A 21,904-nucleotide genomic window follows, 5' to 3' on the forward strand; every position below is an offset into this window, starting at 1 on the left:
TCCCTTGTAAGCAAGGCTCACAAATTGGATAAGGCTTTACCTTCAAAAGATTTAATGGCCCATCTGTTACCAATCTATTGATTCGATCAATATTTATATGACCAAGCCTTAAGTGCCACAAATACGTAGGATTAACATCTCTTTTTCTTTTAAGAGACAACACACTGGTAGCAATATCATTCTCAACAGAATTAATAGAATTATCGATAGAACTCAAAAAATAAAGACCATCTTGTAAAATGCTAGAAGTTACAAATTTATTATTAAACTTAACAACTAGTTTAGAAGTAAGAAGAAATGAATATCCTGAACAACCAAGTTTTGAAACTGAAACTATATTTCTTTGCACTTCTAGCACATATAAGCAATCTTCTAAGACAAGATTTGTACTAGAAGATAATTCTAAATAAAAGGTTCCAATGGCAGTGGCTGCAACAATTGCACCAGTCCCCATCTTTAGGATCACCTCCCCTTCATTTAGCCTTCAAGTCTCCTTGAACCCCTGCAACATATTGCAAACGTGTGAGATTGTACCAAAATCTAAACACCAAGAATCAAATGGACCATCCATTAAATTTGTTTCAATAACGACCAAATTAGGCATACATTCTGCAAGTTTGTTATTCTTCAGAGAAGCCAAATAATGGCGATAGTTTCTCTTCCAATGACTAGGCTTACCACAATGGAAACAATTTCCTTTTGCTTTCTTTTTCTTAGTGTCCTTATTCACTTTGTCACCCTGAGCCTTATTGAATGACTGAGACCTTTTTCTCTTAAAGTTCTTACCCTTAGGCATCAACTCAAGAGAAGTATCAGATTTTTCAGCCGACATTACTATAGGCTTTTTTTCTTGATGAGATCCTTAGCTACTTTCAACATATTGAGCAGCTCTGACAATGTTACTTCCACCTTATTCATGTTATAGTTCATGATAAACTTTTTAAAAGAATCAGGTAAAGATGCTAGGATCGCTTCAACTTGGGTCTCACTATCAATTTTTGCACCAAGCATATCCAATTCATTGATGAAAGAAATCACCTTCAGGACATGTTCCTGAACTAGAGTTCCTTCCACCATTTTCGTGGACATGTGATTTTTCATTGTAGTTTGCCATGCACTTTTGCTTTGTTCTCCAAACATCTCTTTGAGGTGCAGCATCATATCTTGTGCTGTAGCTAGGCCTTGGCATTGTTTTTGCAACACATTGGTCATAAAGGCCATTATGTAGCATTTAGCCATTGCATCAGCCTCATGCCACTTATTAAATGCATCCCTCTGCTGCTCAGTGTCATCAACTAAAGCAAGTTCTGGTGCCTCAGTGTTAAGGACATGAGCCTATTTTATCAACAGTGAGGACAATGATTAAGTTCCTTTTCCAATCTACATAGTTTGGTCTGGACAATCGATTTTCATCTAGAATCTTAGCTAAGGGATTAAAATTGGTCATAATGAATCTGCAAAATAATATAAAATAATATTTTCACATACATATATCTATCAGATTTAGGTTTTTGAATAACTAATGGCACCTCCCACAAGAACAAAATATCATAGATTCCAAAAACAAAATATAACAATTTTATTCATAAATACTTCAAAGTGGGCATCGAGAACCCTTACCTTGCATGCTCCAATAATTTCTTTTGAAATATACTATGCACACCATATAAAGGCAAATAGACATGGCACAGATTTTTGTTGTTCTCCATTTCTCCGAATAAAAACAAATAACATATCACATATATCAATCACGACATATAGGAAATAAATCTCAGCAAACATACTGATACAAATAACAATTCAAAATCCATGATTAAGTGTGGTTTGCTCTGATACCACTAATAGTTTTGCAGAAGCAATATAAAACGAAATTTTATATTTTCATTTAAAGATTGTTGTACCACACAACCATGGATTCTAAATAGAACAAAATTGCATACCTATCATAGCAACCCAAGCGTGTGCCACCCAAGGTATTCACATCTCTCTCTCTCTCTCTCTCTCTCTCTCTCTCTTTGTTTCTTTTTGGGTTTTCAAAAGACTGCAGTATCACTCAGTAGTTTTGATGGCTAACAACTGATATGATTTTTTTTCTAAATCTTATTTTTATTTAAGACTTCTAAAAACCCAAGAGAGAGATTGGACGTGGGATCCTTAGGGATCCTAATCTTCAGCTGTAGGATTAATCAATAACTTTTTGAATGTTATTGACTTATCTTGAAACTCTTTCAAAATTACTTCTTAATTTTCTCAACCATATCAAGAAAATATTTGAACTTCTACAAATTAGACATTGCAATTGACCCCTGAAGATTAGAAAATTACAATTGAGGTACATTACTTACAATTTTATATCTATGTCCTTCCACCACACTATATTCCCACAAGCCCCTAGGATTATATTAATATCACTATCATGTCCCTAATTTATGTAACCCTTAATTTCTTGATTTCATAATTTCTATTAGACTCCAAAATATCTTTGAAAAACTCTTTAAATATATATATATATATATATACAATATTATATATACGAAAAACATTTTTGAAAAATGTCACTAGTCGGTTTTGTTTGAGTCCAACTTCAATATGAAAATCGACTAAATATACTATCTTCTTTAGAGACTGGTGGATTCATTGTTGAGCATTTACATATTTTACTCAAATACACACATTACCCAACATGCCTGTATATATAGCCTTTAAAATTAGCATCACCAATTGACATTGTCAAAGTTATGTGCATAATTAAAAAATATACACAAATCTCTCATGTTTGAGGACAATAGAAAAATTGTGATAGAACAACCTTTTAATTCATAGTGATCACTCCATAAGGTGTTCTTGATCGGATCTGATTTAGTGTATGTACTTGTTACATTACACCCACTAGTCTGCTTAAAGTCACTGTCTCAATGATGGAGTAAATCATCCTATCATATAGCAACATAACAAGTGTAGGCTTTACTGGTAATATTCAATTAATATACACAATCTAGAACAATTTAATAATCTATGAAAATCATTACTCCCTGTCTTTGGTTCCTTAGCCATTAACATGATTTTTTTTACAAAGGTGACATCACATGCCACATTTAAACAATGAAATATACCTATAAAAATTGTGAATGTGAAAATAAAATTTTATTATCAAATAAAAGTGCATAGTATTGTTTTTAAGGGCACATAATTCTAACAACGATATGCATGGCCAAGGTATGATCTCTACCTTCTGGAGGCAAGTCATCATTGAAAAAGAAGACTTGGTTGGTGGCCAACACCAATGATACCATACCCTCAAAGGAGGAGTCTGTAATATAGGTAGGAACTTGTGTTTCCTTCAACACCTTCAATACTGCTTCATGATGGACCTTAGAAGATAGCAACATGGCTAAAATAGAAATCTGAGATGGAGATTTGTTGAACTGTTGAATCACACTATAATTGGCCTTTTAGATGGTTTTCAAGAATTCCTCAGCTTCTTCAATGGTGACCCTATTCCTAACTGGCTCAGCGTGCTCTTGCCAATTTCTTTCCACCTTTTTTCTAATCCTTCAGGAGTATAATGTCGACCACTCCTAGTGAATCCGACTAGGCCTGAAGAGATATTAGAGCAAACTTCTTCCTTTCTAGTTCAAATGGAAATCAGAGTTACATCTTACTTCCATGGGACAAGATGGCTATCTTGGTAAGGAAAAGGCTTCAACATGCGGATGACCACACTTTCTTGAGTCTGCAGAATTGGTGCCAGGGAGAACATCTTCAGACTAATGATGACTGGGCAAGGTAGAGCAGCTTCTAAAGCTTTTTGGCCAAGAGCCCTAGAGATTCCTTGGATAGACCTTGGCAGGACTAAAGGGCTAAAACCTCGAATGGCTGGGACGATAAGGGTTCCCTTCTAGATAAATCCTAGAGATGGCTCTACGACTGCAGGCAGTGCCAAGACTAGAGGAGTAAAACCTTCAATGCCTGACATGGCTTATCCTTTCTTTAGAGTTGGCACACATGAATCCATAGGTGATTTTGTAATCTCTTTGATAACGACCAAAGTCGGGGGAGCCGAAGGAATCTTACACAAGCATTCTCACAAGTATTCATCCCAGTCTTTCCTTGATCCTATCATCACAGTGTTATGACTAGCTCCCACTTAGGTACTTGGAGGGCATAGGATGGCTGCCATGCAAAAGCTCCTTCACATGGATTCTCTTTCAATCCAAATGATACCATGGTTGGCTAGACTCTGAACTTGTGCTCGGAGCACTCTACAATTGAATAGGGCATGTCGGTCCCCACTATTACAGAATAAGCAGACTTCCTAGTCAAAGCCTAGAGCTCTTATGTTCTCGAGAACAATGTGACTTTCTTGGGCTAGAGCCCATAAGATAGCTTTCCAAGGGAATGAGAGGGATGAGAAATCAGGGATCCTCTCCTCTACTATAGAGATAGCATTCACATTCCCTTCCTGATAAGGAGGCAAGAGGTTAATGATTACATTTTGACCGGCCATGTTGTCGAACTGCACTAACTTGTTATCGATGAGATCTTGGATTCAATGTCTCAAATGTATGCATTCTTTAAAAGTATGCCCTTCAACCCCAAAATGGTGCTCACATTTCTTGGATGGGTCAAAACCGAGTAAAGGAGGACCGTTTTTGGGTTTTGCGAATATTGTAGTCACTAGCTTCTTCTCCAATAGATAATCATAAAGCTCTGCCATGGCCATGCGTAACAGAGAGAATTTCAACGATTCCACCTTAGGATATTGGGGTGGATCAGGCTTTCCCCTCTGATTGAATGCTCGATAAGGTTCTTGAGCTAGTTGAACCTATTGCTAATAAGGTTAGGTATTTGGGGCTGTATAAGCAGAAATAACACCCCTCATTCCTTCAAGCATTTTGTCAATCATATGAACATCGGCTTCCTCCCCCTTGCGGCCAGTTTCCTTTTTCACCTGTTACTTTATCATAGAATTTTAGGCCTCAGGGTCGATTATTTTCTTGCACCTAATATCCTTATCAACAATAGGCTCCCCAACAAGAATCAGGCTTGCAAAGTGAGTGACTTGGGCACTAATCATCTTCTCATAGTAAGGAGGCTTGAGGTTATCAATGAACCATTTGATCATTTCGTCTTCCATCATAGGAGGAAGTACTTGGGTGGTTAGTTCACGCCACCTTTAGGCATACTCACGAAAAGATTCCCCACTCTTCTTTTTTATCCTCTGATGAACTATCCAGTCTGGTGCTATCTCAGTATTGAACCAATAATACTCTAAGAATGCATTGGCCATCTCTCTCTAGCTAGAGGTCTTTTCTAATCTCACAAACCATGTGGCTACGGGGCCAGTCAAGCTATCAGGGAAAACCTAGCAAAGCAACAGATGATTGTCTCCATAAGGTGCCATCTTCCTATAGAACATGCACAAATGGGCACAAAGATCACCAGTGCCATCATACTTGACAAACTCGTGTGCCTTGAACTTGGGAGGCATAATGAGCTGGGGGAAATTGCTTAGACTATCTAGATCGACACTTCCTCAGGCGCTAGAGCCCTCTATGATACAGATTTTCTCAATCAGGGTCTCCACTTGACCTTTGACCTGATCGTAACCAAACTCTGAGGTCTTATCCTTAGAAGGATCCACTTCTTGGTTATTCCCTTGTGGGGTGAATGGTGGTGTGGCCCTGATTTGGATTTGAAGGTGGCCGATTCTTGTTTTCAAAAGGGGGTGCAGAGCCTTCTAGAGTGGGACTGGATGAGTCTTAGTTCCCTCCTACAACCAGCTATTGCATCAAGCACATTATTTCTGCCATCTGTTCTTTCATCTGTATGAACTTGGCAATACTTACTTCAAAAGCTAAAGGGTCACTAGTAAATCTCTCTAGCACAAGACCTAGTGATAATGGGATCACAACGTGATGATAATTTAGATTGTTTCCTTTGAGCAATCTTTTCTCTTTAGGATCCTAGAAAGGAAAAGAATGGGATGAGAGAGAAATGGGTACATTTGAAAATTTGACAATGTGGAAACACAAAACAAACCCAAAGTTAGTTTATGTTCTTGGTCATCTAAAAATCACCTATCTTTTTCAAAATATTGGCTTAGACCCTTGATTGGGTATTTGTCACGTTGAGTTTCTATAGTCATGTGGAATTAATGCATAAGCTTGGCAAGTAACCAGAACTTTCATATCATGCTCTAAATTGCGGGATGAACCCTTCTCTTTTGATTACATGGAAAAGTAATGTCTTTTACAAAATTTGGCTTTTTACAATGCCCCAAGATCATGGGCTATAGAAAATGGCTCCAACAGTGGGCCTTTTACAATACAAGGAAATTCAAATTTACAATGAAAAGCTTCATTCTTGATAGCTTGGTCTTCTTGAAGAAGATCTTGAACCTTGGCAATGTCCTCCTTGGTGCGGAGTTTTGGCTACTTGCCACAAATTTTATCTGTACACATTTACATGACGAAGCTATTAGTGTATACATGCATGCCCTTGTAGGGTTGGAAACCCTTAGGGACCAGGTATGATCTAATGTGTAAGAAACGAGGTTGCTTTTCCCTAGGGGTTAATCACAGATGCTATGAAAAAAGGATGGATAGAACCTAAAGTAAAGCATGACTCTTTGGTGCATGCAAAAAGGGCAAACCTGCAAACAGAAACTGGACACTTTCCCCTTGACTCATTTTGAAAACAATCCTATGAAGGATATCCTGCCCTAGGCTAGGATGTTCACTCGGATTTGGCTCTTCCTAATCCTCACAGGTTTGACATAGTCTAGGCCAACTATATGAGACTCGGCTTAATTGGTAAGTTGGTCCTATTCTTAGGGGGGACCTCGATCATCTAATCCTTCCCTTCATAGAAGTTGTGGGATAGAGCGGATAAGGGGGCCTTTTCAGCATAATCCTGTACACCTATGGAACTAAGAAAAGCCTACAATTCAGCATCTAGTAACTATCTAAGGTGTATGCATCCAACATTTGCCTTCAACGCTGAGTCTGGGTTTGACCCAATATGAGGGGTGATGTCATGCATTTTGAAATGAAAGGAGAAAGACTTTCCAAATGCAACAGATATAAGCACAGATAAATGTGTAGTAGAAATTAAATCTTACTACCCTAGGTTCACACATGTGAAGGAAAGTTGTAAAGCACGCTTTAAGAAAGTAGTAAAGCTTCACACATATGAAAATATCTCAAAGCTGGTCTTTGGAAAACCATTTGAAAAAAAAATTTGGAAAATATTTTTAAGTTTTGAAAATAGTTTACTAGGATATAGTAAAAGCAGTTTTCAAAAGGAACGCCCCGGAGGCTAATGCCAATTTCAATGTTTTTGAAGGCCAATGTCCAAAGATTATGGTTTTATCCAAAGCTCTAAAGGCTAAACTCTCTAAGTATCCCTAATGGAGTCACCAGTCTATCGACACCTTGCAACTGCTCAACTACCCATCGTGGCAACGCTTGTGTGCCTTTCCATCTATCTTGGCCTCAGTGCGAGAGATGATGGTTTGGAGGTGTGTCGTACTTCGGATGTGTGACTGGAATCTAACTCGATTTTAAGGATATTAACAAGGGTAAATGAAGTCATCACCAATCATTGGGTTTTTCTAAATGTGATTGGTCACCTGAATCTATTTGATTTTATTACCAATCCTAGGCTAAGAAAAAGGTCGTTTTTCCTAATCTAATGTGGATGGGTAAAAACTCTTGATTCTTGAGTTTGGAAGTCTGGTTACGTGTAGGGAAGGTGTTAGGCACCCAACAACGCCTGTTCGTAGATAGTGATTTGTTTTGGCAAAATCATAATTTTTAGACATTGGCAATTGAAAACAAGCTATCAGCATTAGCTTTCAAGGCTTTAAATGTGTTGGGCTTTGAGGTTTGGTTTCGGAATGGGTGTGATCTCGGTCGATGCTTTCCAAGTGTGCTTGGAATTTTTGCCAAATTTTCACAACAAAAATCTGGCAAAATTTCACCTTATTTTGGTGGTGAGAATCCAATAGCGCTTTGCCTCAAATGCATCATAGCATGCCAAATGTTATTCTTACCAAGCTTTCGATGTAACAATAAGGCAACAGGAATGCCATATTTTCACGGTGAAAATCTGGCAGACTTTCTCGTTTGGTGTGATATGGCGCACCAGCAGAGTTTTGCATTTATGTATATGACGCATATTGACATGCTCATACTGTGACAAACCAAAGCCCTGCAAAGCATCAAGCATGTTGATGCATGTCGCATAAACCAGGAAACCAATGTCACTTGGTGACATGAATCGAGACAATCACACCGCAATGATCATGCACACAATATAGCATGAATATGCTCCTATGGCAATCGCCTTAAGCGCATACCCACACTACAAGGTCAAAAGCTCTCATGACTAGAGAGGGTCACTCACATAGGCATGAGAGTCCATCATACAAAGTGCACAATCACCCCTATACTAGTTGATATAGATATACATACATCATACACAATGTAACCACACAGAGTGGGAAAGAAAATTAGGCATTGCCAACATTCCATGGGTATGGCCCAACAAGGTACAGCAGACGTAAAACAAACATGGTCATACCTAGGTAACGTGACCCAAGCAAGGAGCAGGAAAAGTAAATGGGTACAAGGAGAGGGGAAGCCCTAATACGTGCTCTAAAGAAGAGGCTTAAAGGGAGGAAAAGAGAAAACCGCTCTGAAGGGTCTAGGCCCTCTAATCTACTGAACATTGCCCTTTGTGGGCTTGCATCCTTGCCCTTTTTGCTCGCACCTAGGAGGTCACACCCTTACTCCAAGCATCCTCTCTCCATGTGTGTACATGCAAAGACAAAAGAAATAAGCCAGCAAACAAGCAAAGAAACAAATGGAAGGGAAAGCATGCTAAAGAAAAGTTAGGAAAAGATGCCAAATGGGGGCAAACAAACATGTGAAGCACACAACGAGGCAAAGAAACATGTTATCAAACAAACCAGGTGTTCATAGTTCCATTGGATTGGAGTACGGACAACACACAAAATCATGCATGAACATGTAAGCAAGTGTGCAAAGATGCAAAGAAGTGAAGAAAGCAAAATGAGTGGCACAAAGCAAGCAAGGCAAGCATATCAACATGGCACGGAGTGGAGAAAGGTGTGAATCAAGCACACCAACACTATGGAGGTGTATCTCACATGTGGTTACATCCAAACAAGCCCTAGGAGGGACGGATGCAACCACACAAGCAAGTTGTCCCAAGGACTGACAAGCATAAGCCCATGGAAGGCGCAAAGCATGGCAAAGCCTAGATCTAGAGAGGCTAACATGGAGATAAAGCATAGAAGCAAGCAAACAAACATAAACATGCAACGGAAATGATCCAAACCCTTTGATATAGGCCTAGGTGTGTGGATCTAGATCTACACCCCACTAATAAGGGCCAAAATGCAAGAAAGAGAGATATCAAGGGACAAAAGGGGCTAAAGTAGCATGTGGCATAGCAACCAACATGGATTTGAGCACACAAGCATGGCAAGGAGCACGTAAGCACATAGATGTAAGTATAGGGACATAGATCTAAGCACTAACATGTAGATCTAAGCATAAACATGGCAAAGTACACATAGGCATGTAGATCTAAGCATAAACATGGCAAGGAGCACAAAATCATGTGGATCTAAGCACAAACATTAAATTTATACATATCCTAGGCCAACAACATCAAAGAGATAAATCATGACACAAGCAAAGAACCATGCTAGAAAAACTATAAAGACATGCTAGGAAGCAAGAACATGCTAGGAAAAGAAATAAAGGCATTTTATTAAGCAAGATAAAGCTAGGAAAAGCTATAAAGAGAAAAGGGTGTGGATTGTAGCTAAAAGCTACACCCACACCCCTTAACCTCAAATCCAAGATATGGAACCAAGGAGAGGAAGATTGGATGCAAGAACACTACCTTGATGATTGTAGAGAAAAGAGGAGAATCTAACGTGTTTAAAGGTGTTTGGATGTGTTTGGGAGAGAAATTAGAGAGAGGGGAGAGAGAGAATCTGCCTAGAAATTGCCCAAAATCCTTTTTTTTTTTATTTACAAAATGAGGGGTCTGGGGGCATTTATACTAGAAATATGACCCTGCGGCTTCTAGTGCACCTTGTAGGGCCACCGGCCACCCTGTTGACATCAGCAGTTTTGGCCTTTTCTTGGTTCAACTTTGGAAACATATTTGAAGGTCTTCCCAAACTCGAATTGAGATGATCTTGGTGTCCCTGGAAATCCCTAGATGTCTAGTTTCTAGAACACTAAATAAATTGAAAATCTAAAAATTGGATAAAAAGTTATGACCTTGAGAAGCATGCTAACGTGCTTTTCATGATTTTCTAGATATCTCAACCATTTTAACTCCGATTTTGACCCATGAATACTTGTTAGAAAGGGAATTTGATAATCTTCGTAATGGTGCTGGTCCCAACCCATTCTAACAGTTGGATCAAAATTAGGGTTTCTAGTATCTAGGAGTCAACCTCGGGTCAAAGTTGGCAAAAATCACCGAGTAGCACGGGTTTGATGTAGAAACATGAAAAATGTCATTTTAGGATGATTTTAACTGACTTTTACTTTTGGTCAAACTTGGGTTAACCAAGGACATTTTGATCTATTTGACCTAAAATGGCATTTCGAGTGCTCCGATGCCCGAACAGGTTACACCACGTCAATTTAGATGTTTCCACGATCCCATGGAGAAAAGATAATATTTTTGGAATTTTCAGGATTCGGCACGCAAATTGAAGGCAGAAAAAATACAATGTCTACAAGCCCCTTTCAAAATGCCTAGCCTTCCTTGCTTCTGTGTCAACCATGTATGGAGCAAAGTGGGATAATTCAACAAATTTTTGCTCATACTCATACACTAATTGAGTACCTTATGCTATGCAAATGAACTTAGCTTCCTTTTAGACCATCAAACTATTGGGAGAATAACTCTTACGAAAGAGTTCAACAAAATGCTGCCAAGTTATAACTTCTCTCCCATGTGTCCTCTCTATGGACTCCCACCACTCCAATGCATCACCTTTTAATACAAAAACAGCAAGGATAACTCGTTGCTCATCACTAACCTCTATTGCCCTAAAGAGCCTTTCTATCTCCTTAAGCCAATTGTTAGTCTCTACTGGATCCTCTATACACTTGAAAGCAAGTGGGTCAAGCTTTCTAAACTTCTCCAGAGCACTAGTCAGATTGGTGGCTCCTACTTGATGTTGCACCATCTTTGTTAAGCCATGAATGGCCTTAATTATAACCTGAAGATTAGTGATTCCTGTTGATATCGTATTTTGTCCACCCTTGATTTGCGTGCCGAACTCCAAAAAATCCAAAAATATCATTTTCTCTCTATGAGTCCATGAGAGCATCTAGAATGAAGTGGCACAACCTTTTTGGGCACCTAGTCAGCCCTAGGTTTGACCAAAGGCCAAACAAGGTCTAAACTCTTGCAAAACAACATTTTTTATAGTTTTTCATCAAACCCAAGCTTATCGAATATTTTTAACAACTTTGGCCAAGTTTGACTAAGCTTGACCCGAAGTCGATCTTAGGTGGGCCCAAAAACCCTAATTTTGATCCGGCTGTCAAAACGGTTTGAAACCAACACCATTATGAAGATTATCAAATTCTCATTCCAACGACTATTCATAGGATGAAATTGGAGTTAGAATAGCCGAGATATCACGAAAACCGGGATAGCGCACCAATCGATGCACCACAAACTTTCAAGAGCCATAACTTTTGAACCGACTGTTGGATCTTCAAGTTCCATACCTTTTCAAAAATAGGAAGTCAAGACCTTTCCAAAAGTGTCAAGATCAACCCAATCAGAGGAAGTTGAGGCTGGCAGCCCTTGAAGGGCCGCCACCTCGTAAAGCGTGCTGGGGCTAAAATAGCCCCAGACACCCCACTGACCAAGGGAGACGACATTTTTTCTAGGTTTTTCTTAATGCCCAACTTCTCTACACGTTTTTTCTCTCTTCCAAACATTAAAAAACACAAAAAAAAAAAAAAAAAAAAAAAAAAAAAGAAAAAAAAAAACCCAAAAACCACATAAAAGCTTCTTGATTCTTCCCTCTTCACCGAAGAACACAAGATATTGTTCTTATACCAAATCTTCCTTTCCTTGGTTCTACACTTTGGATTTGGGGTTTAGGGGTGTGGATGTAGCTTTTTAAGCTATCACCCTGTCACACCCCGAACCCAAGTATAAAGATAGGCACATGACAACTGCTGCACACTTATAAAGTAAGCACCCTACAAGTGTGCAAGGCCTTCTTAGTAACTAAAATTTATCCTCAAAAATTAATTCAAATAAATTCAAAATACCTCAACAAATTCTTTATGAATAGATCTCCAATAATTTAATAGGAACAAAATCCAAACCCCATATACATAATGCCAATTGGCCAAAAAATATAAAACTATTAGAAAGCCATCCAATCCCAAAATTACTAAGCTTCTTTTCCTGCTCATAACACAACATCATAACTCCCAAAACTTGTTATCCTTCACAATCTGAAATTGAAGGGAAAAAAAGGGGTGAGCTGGCAACTCAATAAGTAACCAAAATTTTAATAAGTTCTATCAAGCAATAGATCTATAAAGTAATAAGATGTAATATGAGTCTTCAAAAGTTATAATATACCATGGGTTTTCAAAAATAACTAAAGAAGTTCCATAGTCGTAAAATAATAAGTTGCAAATAAAGCACATACTTTAATCTTACAAATATATCATAGATGGTTTAGAACGTAGTCTGTTTTCCATATATCAAACTTATAGCTTACAATAAGTTCCAAAAATACATATGCAGTTTTAATGACCCAAAATAGTTCAAATACTCAAACATTTCCAAAATCAAAGATGTAAATTTAAGGACTCATAATAGTTCAAATATTCAAACATAATTCATATTCTTAATAATCTTATGACTATGGTCATGCTATATCCCCGTGACTAGGCATCAGAGTACCAATGCATAACCCCCATTGGTTTAGGTATTAGAGTACCAATGAATGACACCCATTGGCTGGGTATCCGAGTACCAATGAATAACCCCCATTGGTTTGGGTATCAAAGTACCAATGAATAACCTCCATTGGCTAGATATTAAAGTACCATCAAAGTACCAATGAATAACCCCCATTGGCTGGGTATCAGAGTATCAATGAATAATCCCCATTAATGAATAACCTCCATTGGTTTGGGTATCAGAGTACCAATGAATAACCCCTATTGGCTGGGTATCAGAATAAATTCATAGTCAGATTGTTCATAATCATCTATATGAAATCACATTTCTGACAAAACTATATCTTATTCAAATATATATATATATATAATCATATATTGAATATTTAAATCTATTTGTGATATTTCTATAATTCTTTACTTTAAATCAATATAGCTAAAAAACAATTAAATAAAATAAATCTTATATTCAATGCTCATGTATATTTGTGAAAATTCTTTATTCTTTAATTTGAATCAGTATAGCTAAAAACAATGAAATGAAATACATCATATATTCAGTAATCAGATATATTTGTGATAATTCTTTACTTGAAATCAATAATACAATAGAAATAAATTGTAACGACCGTAAACAAATTTTCAGTAGTTAAAATATGCAAAGGTAAAACTAATTAGAATAAGGTTACTTACCTCAACTAGCATACAACAAAAAAATTTCTTCTTAATCCTTCCTCTAAAATCCTTAGATATCACCTCAAGGGTGTAGTCAATCCTTCTCTACTTTAGTCCTTTGAGTAGTCTCCTCTCTCAAAAAAATATCTCCATATACGTTCACTTAATAAGCTTATATATAGCTAGGGTTTCAACCTCATTTTCTAAAACTCCCTTATAATTATAAATTATAAAATTGGTCCCACACAAGTTTACTTAAATACCCCTCCTTTTAAAATCTTTTTTTTTTCCGGGTATTACACATCCACACCCCTAACCTTCTAAATTTTATTTCTAGCATTTCTAGCATTTTTCTCAACATGTTTCCTATTTTATTGGTGTTTCTAGCTTAAATCTCTTTGTTGTTATGTCTTATGCCATTTTTGTGCTTAGATCTATGTTCCCATATGTTCATATGTTTAGATCTACATATTTAGGGTTTTATGCCATGTTTTTCTATGTTTTGCTCCTCTTTTTTGCTCTATGTTGATGTTAGGGTTACATGCTCACATGCTTGATATCATGTCTTTGGTTATGTCTTGCTTGGATCTACATGTTTGTATGCACGTTCTATGCTCCTATGTCTATGTCCAAGTCTTCACATGCTTGTATGCTTGGATTCATGTTCTTCCATGTTTATGTGCTAGATTTCCACATGTTTACATGTATGTTCCTGTGCCTATGTGTCTAGATCTATGTTTCCACATGCTTGTGCACTTGGATCTACATTCTCTACATGCTCTATGCTATATTCTATGTGCTTGTGCACTCCATGCCATGTTTGTGTGCCTAGACCTAGGCTATGTTTGTCATGCCATGTGCTGTTGTAGCCCTTTTGTCACTTTATCTTTCTTTCTTGCATTTTGGCCTAGTGATTAGGACCCAATCTAGACCTTGTGGTCTTTGTCATCGTTCATACACCAAGGCCCACATAAAAGGGTTTGGATCACCCATTTTGCATGTCTATGCTTGCTTGCTTCTATGCTTTATGCTTGTGTTAACCTCTCTTGTTCTAGGCTTTTCCATGCTTGACGCCCTTAGAAAGCGTGTGGTTGTATGGTTACATCTGACGCCCATGAAGCCCTATTTGGATACAACGACTTGGGACGCATTGCCATGATGCTGGTTGCTTCGTGCATACCTTTCCCCTTTTCCACTTTGTGCAATGATATGCTTGCCATGCTTATTTGTGCCACCCATTGGCTTTATATGCATCTTTACACTCTTGCTTACATGTCCATGCATGAGTCTTGCTTGCTAGTGTGTCATCCATGCTTCAACACAATGAAATTATGGACATTTGATCCAAACCTATATTTGTCCCTCGTGCACGCCACCTTTTTATGTGTTCTCTTTCTTGTTTGCCTTTTCGTTCGTTTGTTTTCTTCCTCACTTGTTTGCTTGCCATGCCTATCATGCTTATTCGCTTTATGCACTTTCATATGCACTTCATATCTTTTCCTTCCATTGCTTATCTGATGGTTTCTTGTCTTTGCCTTTGCATGTACACACATGAAGCGAGGATGTATGGAGCTAGGGCATGGTCTCCTAGGTGCAAGCAAAAAGGGCGCAAACGCAAGCACATAGATAAGCCAAACGGCTGTATTCAGTAGGTTTAGGAGTTTAGCCTTTTCCATTTGGTTATGTACTCTTTTAAACCCCTTCCTTCCTCCTCCCTTTCTCTCTTAGATGGTTTGTATTGGTATATCATGCCTTGTACCATTCGTCCTCATCTCTAGAGTATGGCAACCCCTGTTTACTTTTCTACACCTATATTTTGGGCCATGCTCTGGGGATGTAGGCATTTACTTTCCTACTTTATGTGCTTACATTGTGCATAATGTATGTATATATACCTACTCCCACCCCCCCCCCCCTTTTTCGCTGTGATTGTCACAATCTGTATCACCTAAGGCAAAGCGATGCCTAATTTCCACTGTGAAAGTAAGGTGACAGGTAGCCCTCATAAGTAAGATTTTAAATGTCCCTAAAGGTGAAGACCAAACACATAAAAAGTGCAACAATCATTCCTACACACTTTTGAAAAAACACTATGAAAGGTCAAATAATTCTAATACTAAAATTCCTCATGATCTCACGCTTGTTCGAAAATCATCTCAAGATTAAACCTATAAGTCTACAGAATCATAAACCTATGCTTTGATACCATATGTAACAACCCAAGGAAAAGCACTAGCCAAATCTGTGTTATACCTTAAAAGGACTGGTCACAATTGAGGTTCTTTGTAGTTATTAATAAAGCCTAGTTCAACTCAGTATATGCCCAATGTGGGACTCATCACACACCCACGCATATCACATAATCAATCAAATTGGGGCATCATATATGATTATTATATTTCTACATGAAAGAGTCTATAGTAAACCCTAGCAAATATTTAGAACTCTAATCTATGTTTTTTTATGGCTTAATCACTTTTAAAAACTAATGATATTAGTCCAAAGTGTAAATGATTAACGAATTTCCATATAACAAAATTTATACTATAAAATTCAAAACAAACTAGAGCAAAATGGAAATAAGGAGTAAGCAAGCATACTAAACCAAACACTAAGAAGTTTTTAGGAAGAGGAAAACCCGTAAGACCCCGGAAAAACCTCTTCCCCGACCACTAGACAAGATAGTTGCAGTACACAAAAACACTATGAACCCTCCAAGCCCACAAGTCTATATGTACTTGAGCCCTCCAAGTTCTAGCTAGCAACCAATTACTTTGAGTTCTTTTTCTTTCTAGCTTACCGAAGAACCTCTATTGAACCACTAATGGAAAAACCACCAAAATGAATTGGATTTTGAATGTGGCTTCCCAAGTTTCCATGAACTTTCAATTAGCTCATAGGGCCTGTGTTTATAGGTGAGATAAAGGAATACAAAATCTCAATCAAAGATTGAAAAAGATGGAAAAGAGATGATGGAGTATGCTTTTTCTCAAACCAAAAGCTCTCTCTTTTCTTACACTCAAAGTGGCATCTCTAGGATGTCTATCTCCGCAACTAGGATTTGTTAAGACCACTATCAAAAGCTCTTGCCACGCATCACAGCTATGTGTGTGTGTGTTGTGTTGGCAGATATACACTGGCCAAAAATGTAGAGAAAGCAAAGTGCAAAGATCATGCAACTCATGACCTTGTTGTTGCTTGGGGTCGCAAGATGGTCGTGACTTGCCCAGTTAGCACTCTGATCACATCCTGTCATGTGTGTCTTGCAGGCTATCCAAGTTGCCTGAGGCCTTCTAAGGTCACGAGATCACTAAGAATGTAGCTTTCCAAAATAGGTCTAAATATACTTGAGCCCTTCAAGTTCTAGCTAGCAACCAACTGCTCCGAGTTCTTTCTCTTTCTAGCTTGCCGAAGAACCTCCATTGAACCACTAATGGAAAAACCACCAAAATGAATTGGATTTTGAATGTAGCTTCCCAAGTTTCCATGAACTTTCAATTAGCTCACAGGGCCTATGTTTGTAGGTGAGATAAAGGAATACAAAATCTCAATCAAAGATTGAAAATGATGGAAAAGAGATGATGGAGTATGCTTTTTCTCAAACCAAAAGCTCTCTCTTTTCTTACACTCAAAGTGGCATCTCTTGGATGTCTATCTCCTCAACTAGGATTTGTTAAGACCCTTATCAAAAGCTCTTGCCACGCATCACAACTAAGTGTGTGTGTGTTGTGTTGGCAGATATACACTGGCCAGAAAATGTAGAGAAAGCATAGTGCAAAGATCATGCAACTCACGACCTTGTTGTTGCTCAGGGTCGCAAGATGGTCGTGACTTGCCCAGTTAGCACTCTAATCCTAACATCCTGTCATGAGTGTCTTGCAGGATATCCAAGTTGCCTAAGGTCTCCTAAGGTCGCGAGATCACTAAGAATGCAACTTTCCAAAATATCAAATGAGTATCAAGTACATCTACTCCAAATTACAATTATTCCTCGAAAAGATACATAAAAATAATAAATAAATACATGAAAATTTGTCATTGAATAAAGCCAACAAACATGAACTTCTCACCACATAATCTAAATTGCAAATCACAATAACAAACTACCAAATTTGTACTAAAAATATTGACTTTGACCCTTTCAATCACAATAACTATTAAATAGGTACTGGAAAATTAAATCTAGACTCATAAAACCACTGCATACTCTTGGTGCAATGGTCACTCCACAAGTATAAGTGCTTGTGGGGTGCAAGCGGGGGCAAGGGCCGGGTTTAAGTCTCCAAAAGGGAGTTTCACACACATATACAGTTAAATTAAGTTAAAGTAGAATTTCTATCCTAAAAAAAAAAAAAAAAAAAAAAAAAAAAAAAAAGAGTCTAGGCTCATAATGTAGAAATAGTCCACAAGTATTATACTGGATAAGCATACAATCCATCTTAAAAAATCCTCAAACTAAAAGCAACAATATTCAAACAAATATATATATATATATATATATATAAAAAAAAAGGCCTTTGATTGATCTTTATGATCCATTAGTTTTGGCAGGTGTGGTGGTAGGATGGCTTGGTAGTAGGACTGAGGGGCCATAATTGAAAATCCATATTGAAAGCAAAAAGCTCAGATAGTGTAAAACACTATAACTTGTTTAGATCTCCAATTTTTACAACTCGGCTAATTGCTTTTACTCTAACTTATTTAAGTACAGAACAAGAGTAAATGATACGCAATAATCGAACTACTCTCTAAGCCATAACCACAAGCAAGTAATGATAAACATAAAGCTTAAAAAGTAAGAGAAGAGAGATGCAAATACAAGATAATACAGAAACGTGTTATTGAAGAGGAAACCGAAGTAATCGGCAAAAAACCTCTCCACAGCCCTCCAAGCCAAAATCGATCCACTAGTGAATAAAGTTGAAGTGCACAAATATCAAAAAGATCCTTGAAGCCTANAAAAAAAAAAAAAAAAAAAAAAAAAAAAAAAGAGTCTAGGCTCATAATGTAGAAATAGTCCACAAGTATTATACTGGATAAGCATACAATCCATCTTAAAAAATCCTCAAACTAAAAGCAACAATATTCAAACAAATATATATATATATATATAAAATAAAAAAGGCCTTTGATTGATCTTTATGATCCATTAGTTTTGGCAGGTGTGGTGGTAGGATGGCTTGGTAGTAGGACTGAGGGGCCATAATTGAAAATCCATATTGAAAGCAAAAAGCTCAGATAGTGTAAAACACTATAACTTGTTTAGATCTCCAATTTTTACAACTCGGCTAATTGCTTTTACTCTAACTTATTTAAGTACAGAACAAGAGTAAATGATACGCAATAATCGAACTACTCTCTAAGCCATAACCACAAGCAAGTAATGATAAACATAAAGCTTAAAAAGTAAGAGAAGAGAGATGCAAATACAAGATAATACAGAAACGTGTTATAGAAGAGGAAACCGAAGTAATCGGCAAAAAACCTCTCCACAGCCCTCCAAGCCAAAATCGATCCACTAGTGAATAAAGTTGAAGTGCACAAATATCAAAAAGATCCTTGAAGCCTAATCTACCTAACGTACTTGAACCCTCCAAGTTCCAGCTACCAACGGGCTTCACAGAGTCATGTCTTCACTAGTTATCCGGATCCCGCAATTAGCTCCAAATTGCATCTGTCAAACAATGGCTTCTTCCAATGCTTCACATACGCACCAAAACTTCTCTCAATACTCAGAATGGGTGAGGTAAGTATTTAGGCTAATAACTTCTGAAGGATGTGTAAATGGACAGGTAAGAGTAGAGGAAAACTTTAGAGAAATGGTGTAGATGATTGTGCGCTTACAATCTGTAACTCTTAGGTGTATAGTTAGGGTTTTCTCTCTCAAAAGTTCCTTCAAAAAACTCCTTAGAATTTCATGGGTAATATGGGCTTATATCGTGTTGGTAAAGGAATGAGAAAAGCATACTTTAAAAAGCTCTCGGCAGCAAGTTTCATGGGTCACTTGCGACTTGGCCTGAGTCGCAAAGTGACTCGTGAAATCCAACTTAGCATGAGACTTTTCAAATTCCAACATATTCTTCTCATGTGACCTTTCGTGGGTTGTCACTCACGAGCCAGTCACGACATCTCCTTCTTCACAAAGCCACTCCTTACAATTTCATAGGTCATGTGGGCTTATATAGTGTTGGGTAAAGGAATGAGAAAAACACACTTTAAAAAGCTCTAGGCAATGAGTTTTGCGGGTCACTCGCAACTTGGCCTAAGTCACAAAGTGACTCGCGAAATCCAGTCTGGCATAAGACTTTTTAGATTCCAACATGTGCTTCTCATGTGGCCTTTCGCAGGTTGTCACTCGTGAGCTAGTCGCGAAATCTCCTTCTTCACAAATCTTTACCAAACACTCACACACAACCCTTACATTCCACAATAAATACGGGGAAATGATTGAACAAAATTACAATCAAATTTGACACGAAATTAAAGCTAACATAAAAACATAGTTGTAAATCACAACTTCACAAAAGCAATAAAAAAAAAATTTTATGCTGGCTTACTTCATATAAACTAAGCGGGTATAATTAGCTAAATCATCAAATTATTTCAACAAAACAAATCTCATACTGTATTGGCATAAAAAGATACAATAAATAATCCAAACAAAAATAGAGAAACAAAAGATATTGATTTTAAATTCGTTCTTTCAAACATTGCACTAGCAAAAACGTTGGCGAAAAAAAGAATTACAGAGTGACAAAATTGGTGAATCTGCTGGACAAAGTATGATTTTGAATAGCATATTAAAGCCTCTAAGACCCTGAGTTTCAGTTAATTCATTCTTAAGTTTCAGCTTCTATGTGTTTACTCAAAGTTATTGAAAGCATGGAAGGCAGAGAGATTAGAACATGGGAAAAAAAAAAAAAAGGAAAAAAGCAAACATCAAATTTAATATTTAGTATTAAATTTTAGATTCAGCCCATATATTTTCACCAACAAAACCCATCATCAAAATTTCTCAGCCAACCAAATAAATAAATAGAGTAATACAAATTCTGTCAGTTTCAATAAAAAATAAATAAAAAAATTAAAAAGGCTAACTTACTAGGAAAAAATTTTACTTTTAAGTCTAAAGATTTTGATGAAGATCGAGACTTTCAAACATGAAAAACTCATAGTTTGTCCTCAATTATCTTATAGATAACATCTAATCTAACAAAGCAATAATCAACTAACATTGACACCAGAAATCAAAAGATATAAAGAACCTTATTCAGAATCGTTGAATTAAAAGATAACAATTTTAAAAGATTAGTAAATTTAAGTGTCAAAAACCACAATTTCACTCCCGTTCAAAAATAAAGAGAACGGGTAAGGGGGAAAAATAAATAAATAAAGGATTAAAGCATTAATGAAGAAAAAAAAAAAAAAAAAAGAGGAACAAACCGACCAGATTTGAGAGCTACCTTGGAGGCAGAGTACTCAACATGATCAGCGGACTCGAAAATTTCACTAACCACGCCAAGAGATGGAGCCCAGGTAGAATTTGATTGTCTATGGTGTTTCCCTATAATTCAACCCAAAAAAAAAAAAAGGAAAAAGTATTAGGAATTGAAATCCCTAAATTGACAGCAAACTCTAATTAGAGACAATAAGAGCATCCGCAATGACCCAAGGTAAATGGTATATGTTGAGGAATTTACAATTCAAAGCAGAAAACAAGCCAACATCAAGTCTTGTATATGTCTTATATCCTAAAAGAAAGTAGAATTGTGCTATAGTACTATCACAAATTTGTGATGGTAATGTAGCACAATTGTAAAAAGAAGTAATATTTTTTTATTTAATCCTCTCTCCTCACACTCTCCCTCACGTCTCAATCTCTATCTCTCTCTCCATGTTGGCTTTTATTTATGTTTTGAAATATATTATTTTAATGTGTTGTATGTAAAAAAAAAAAAAAAAGATGGGATGTTGGGAGTATTGTAAAATAGTATGGTATAATTGATAAAGTAACTTTTTGAGATGGTAAAATAGAATAGGATAGCATTCACCATTGTAGATGCTCTAAGAAAAGAGCTTGTAATTCCTTAAATTAACAGCAAACCTAAAAATCAAAAAAGAGATTAGTACCTTAACTTTGATAAAATTTAAGACTCCAAGTAGGTTTTTAGGTGAGAAACCGCGGTAAAAGAAATAACCAATAATGCAAAGAGAATGGGAGAATGGGAGAA

At 37.0% G+C, this 21,904-nt stretch overlaps 1 protein-coding gene and 1 long non-coding RNA gene across 2 annotated transcripts; both read right to left on the reverse strand.

The window, feature by feature from the left end:
• Positions 1 to 834: 834 nt before the first annotated feature.
• On the reverse strand, positions 835 to 11,248 carry LOC111986395 (uncharacterized). The gene is made up of 2 exons (XM_024018020.1): positions 11,099 to 11,248; positions 835 to 1,335 (listed from the first exon to the last, which is right to left on the reverse strand). Exons 1-2 carry the CDS (start codon positions 11,246 to 11,248, stop codon positions 835 to 837), a joined length of 651 nt encoding a protein of 216 aa, XP_023873788.1.
• Positions 11,249 to 12,343: 1,095 nt separating this feature from the next.
• LOC136069008 (uncharacterized) lies at positions 12,344 to 21,559 on the reverse strand. The gene is made up of 3 exons (XR_010630296.1): positions 21,374 to 21,559; positions 21,137 to 21,237; positions 12,344 to 12,542 (listed from the first exon to the last, which is right to left on the reverse strand). It is a non-coding gene; the product is annotated as an uncharacterized LOC136069008 (long non-coding RNA).
• Positions 21,560 to 21,904: the final 345 nt, after the last annotated feature.

This window comes from Quercus suber, unplaced genomic scaffold, assembly GCF_002906115.3.
Source record: "Quercus suber isolate HL8 unplaced genomic scaffold, Cork oak 2.0 scaffold_147, whole genome shotgun sequence".
Lineage (NCBI taxonomy): Eukaryota > Viridiplantae > Streptophyta > Magnoliopsida > Fagales > Fagaceae > Quercus > Quercus suber.

Excerpts from the sequence above, each read along its gene's own strand:
- LOC111986395 (XM_024018020.1), bottom strand. The coding sequence starts at position 11,248 with ATGGTGCAACATCAAGTAGGAGCCACCAATCTGACTAGTGCTCTGGAG. Across the intron at positions 1,336-11,098 it reads GGCTCTTTAGGGCAATAGAG|GCTCATGTCCTTAACACTGA; the intron begins GTTAGTGATGAG and ends TTGATAAAATAG.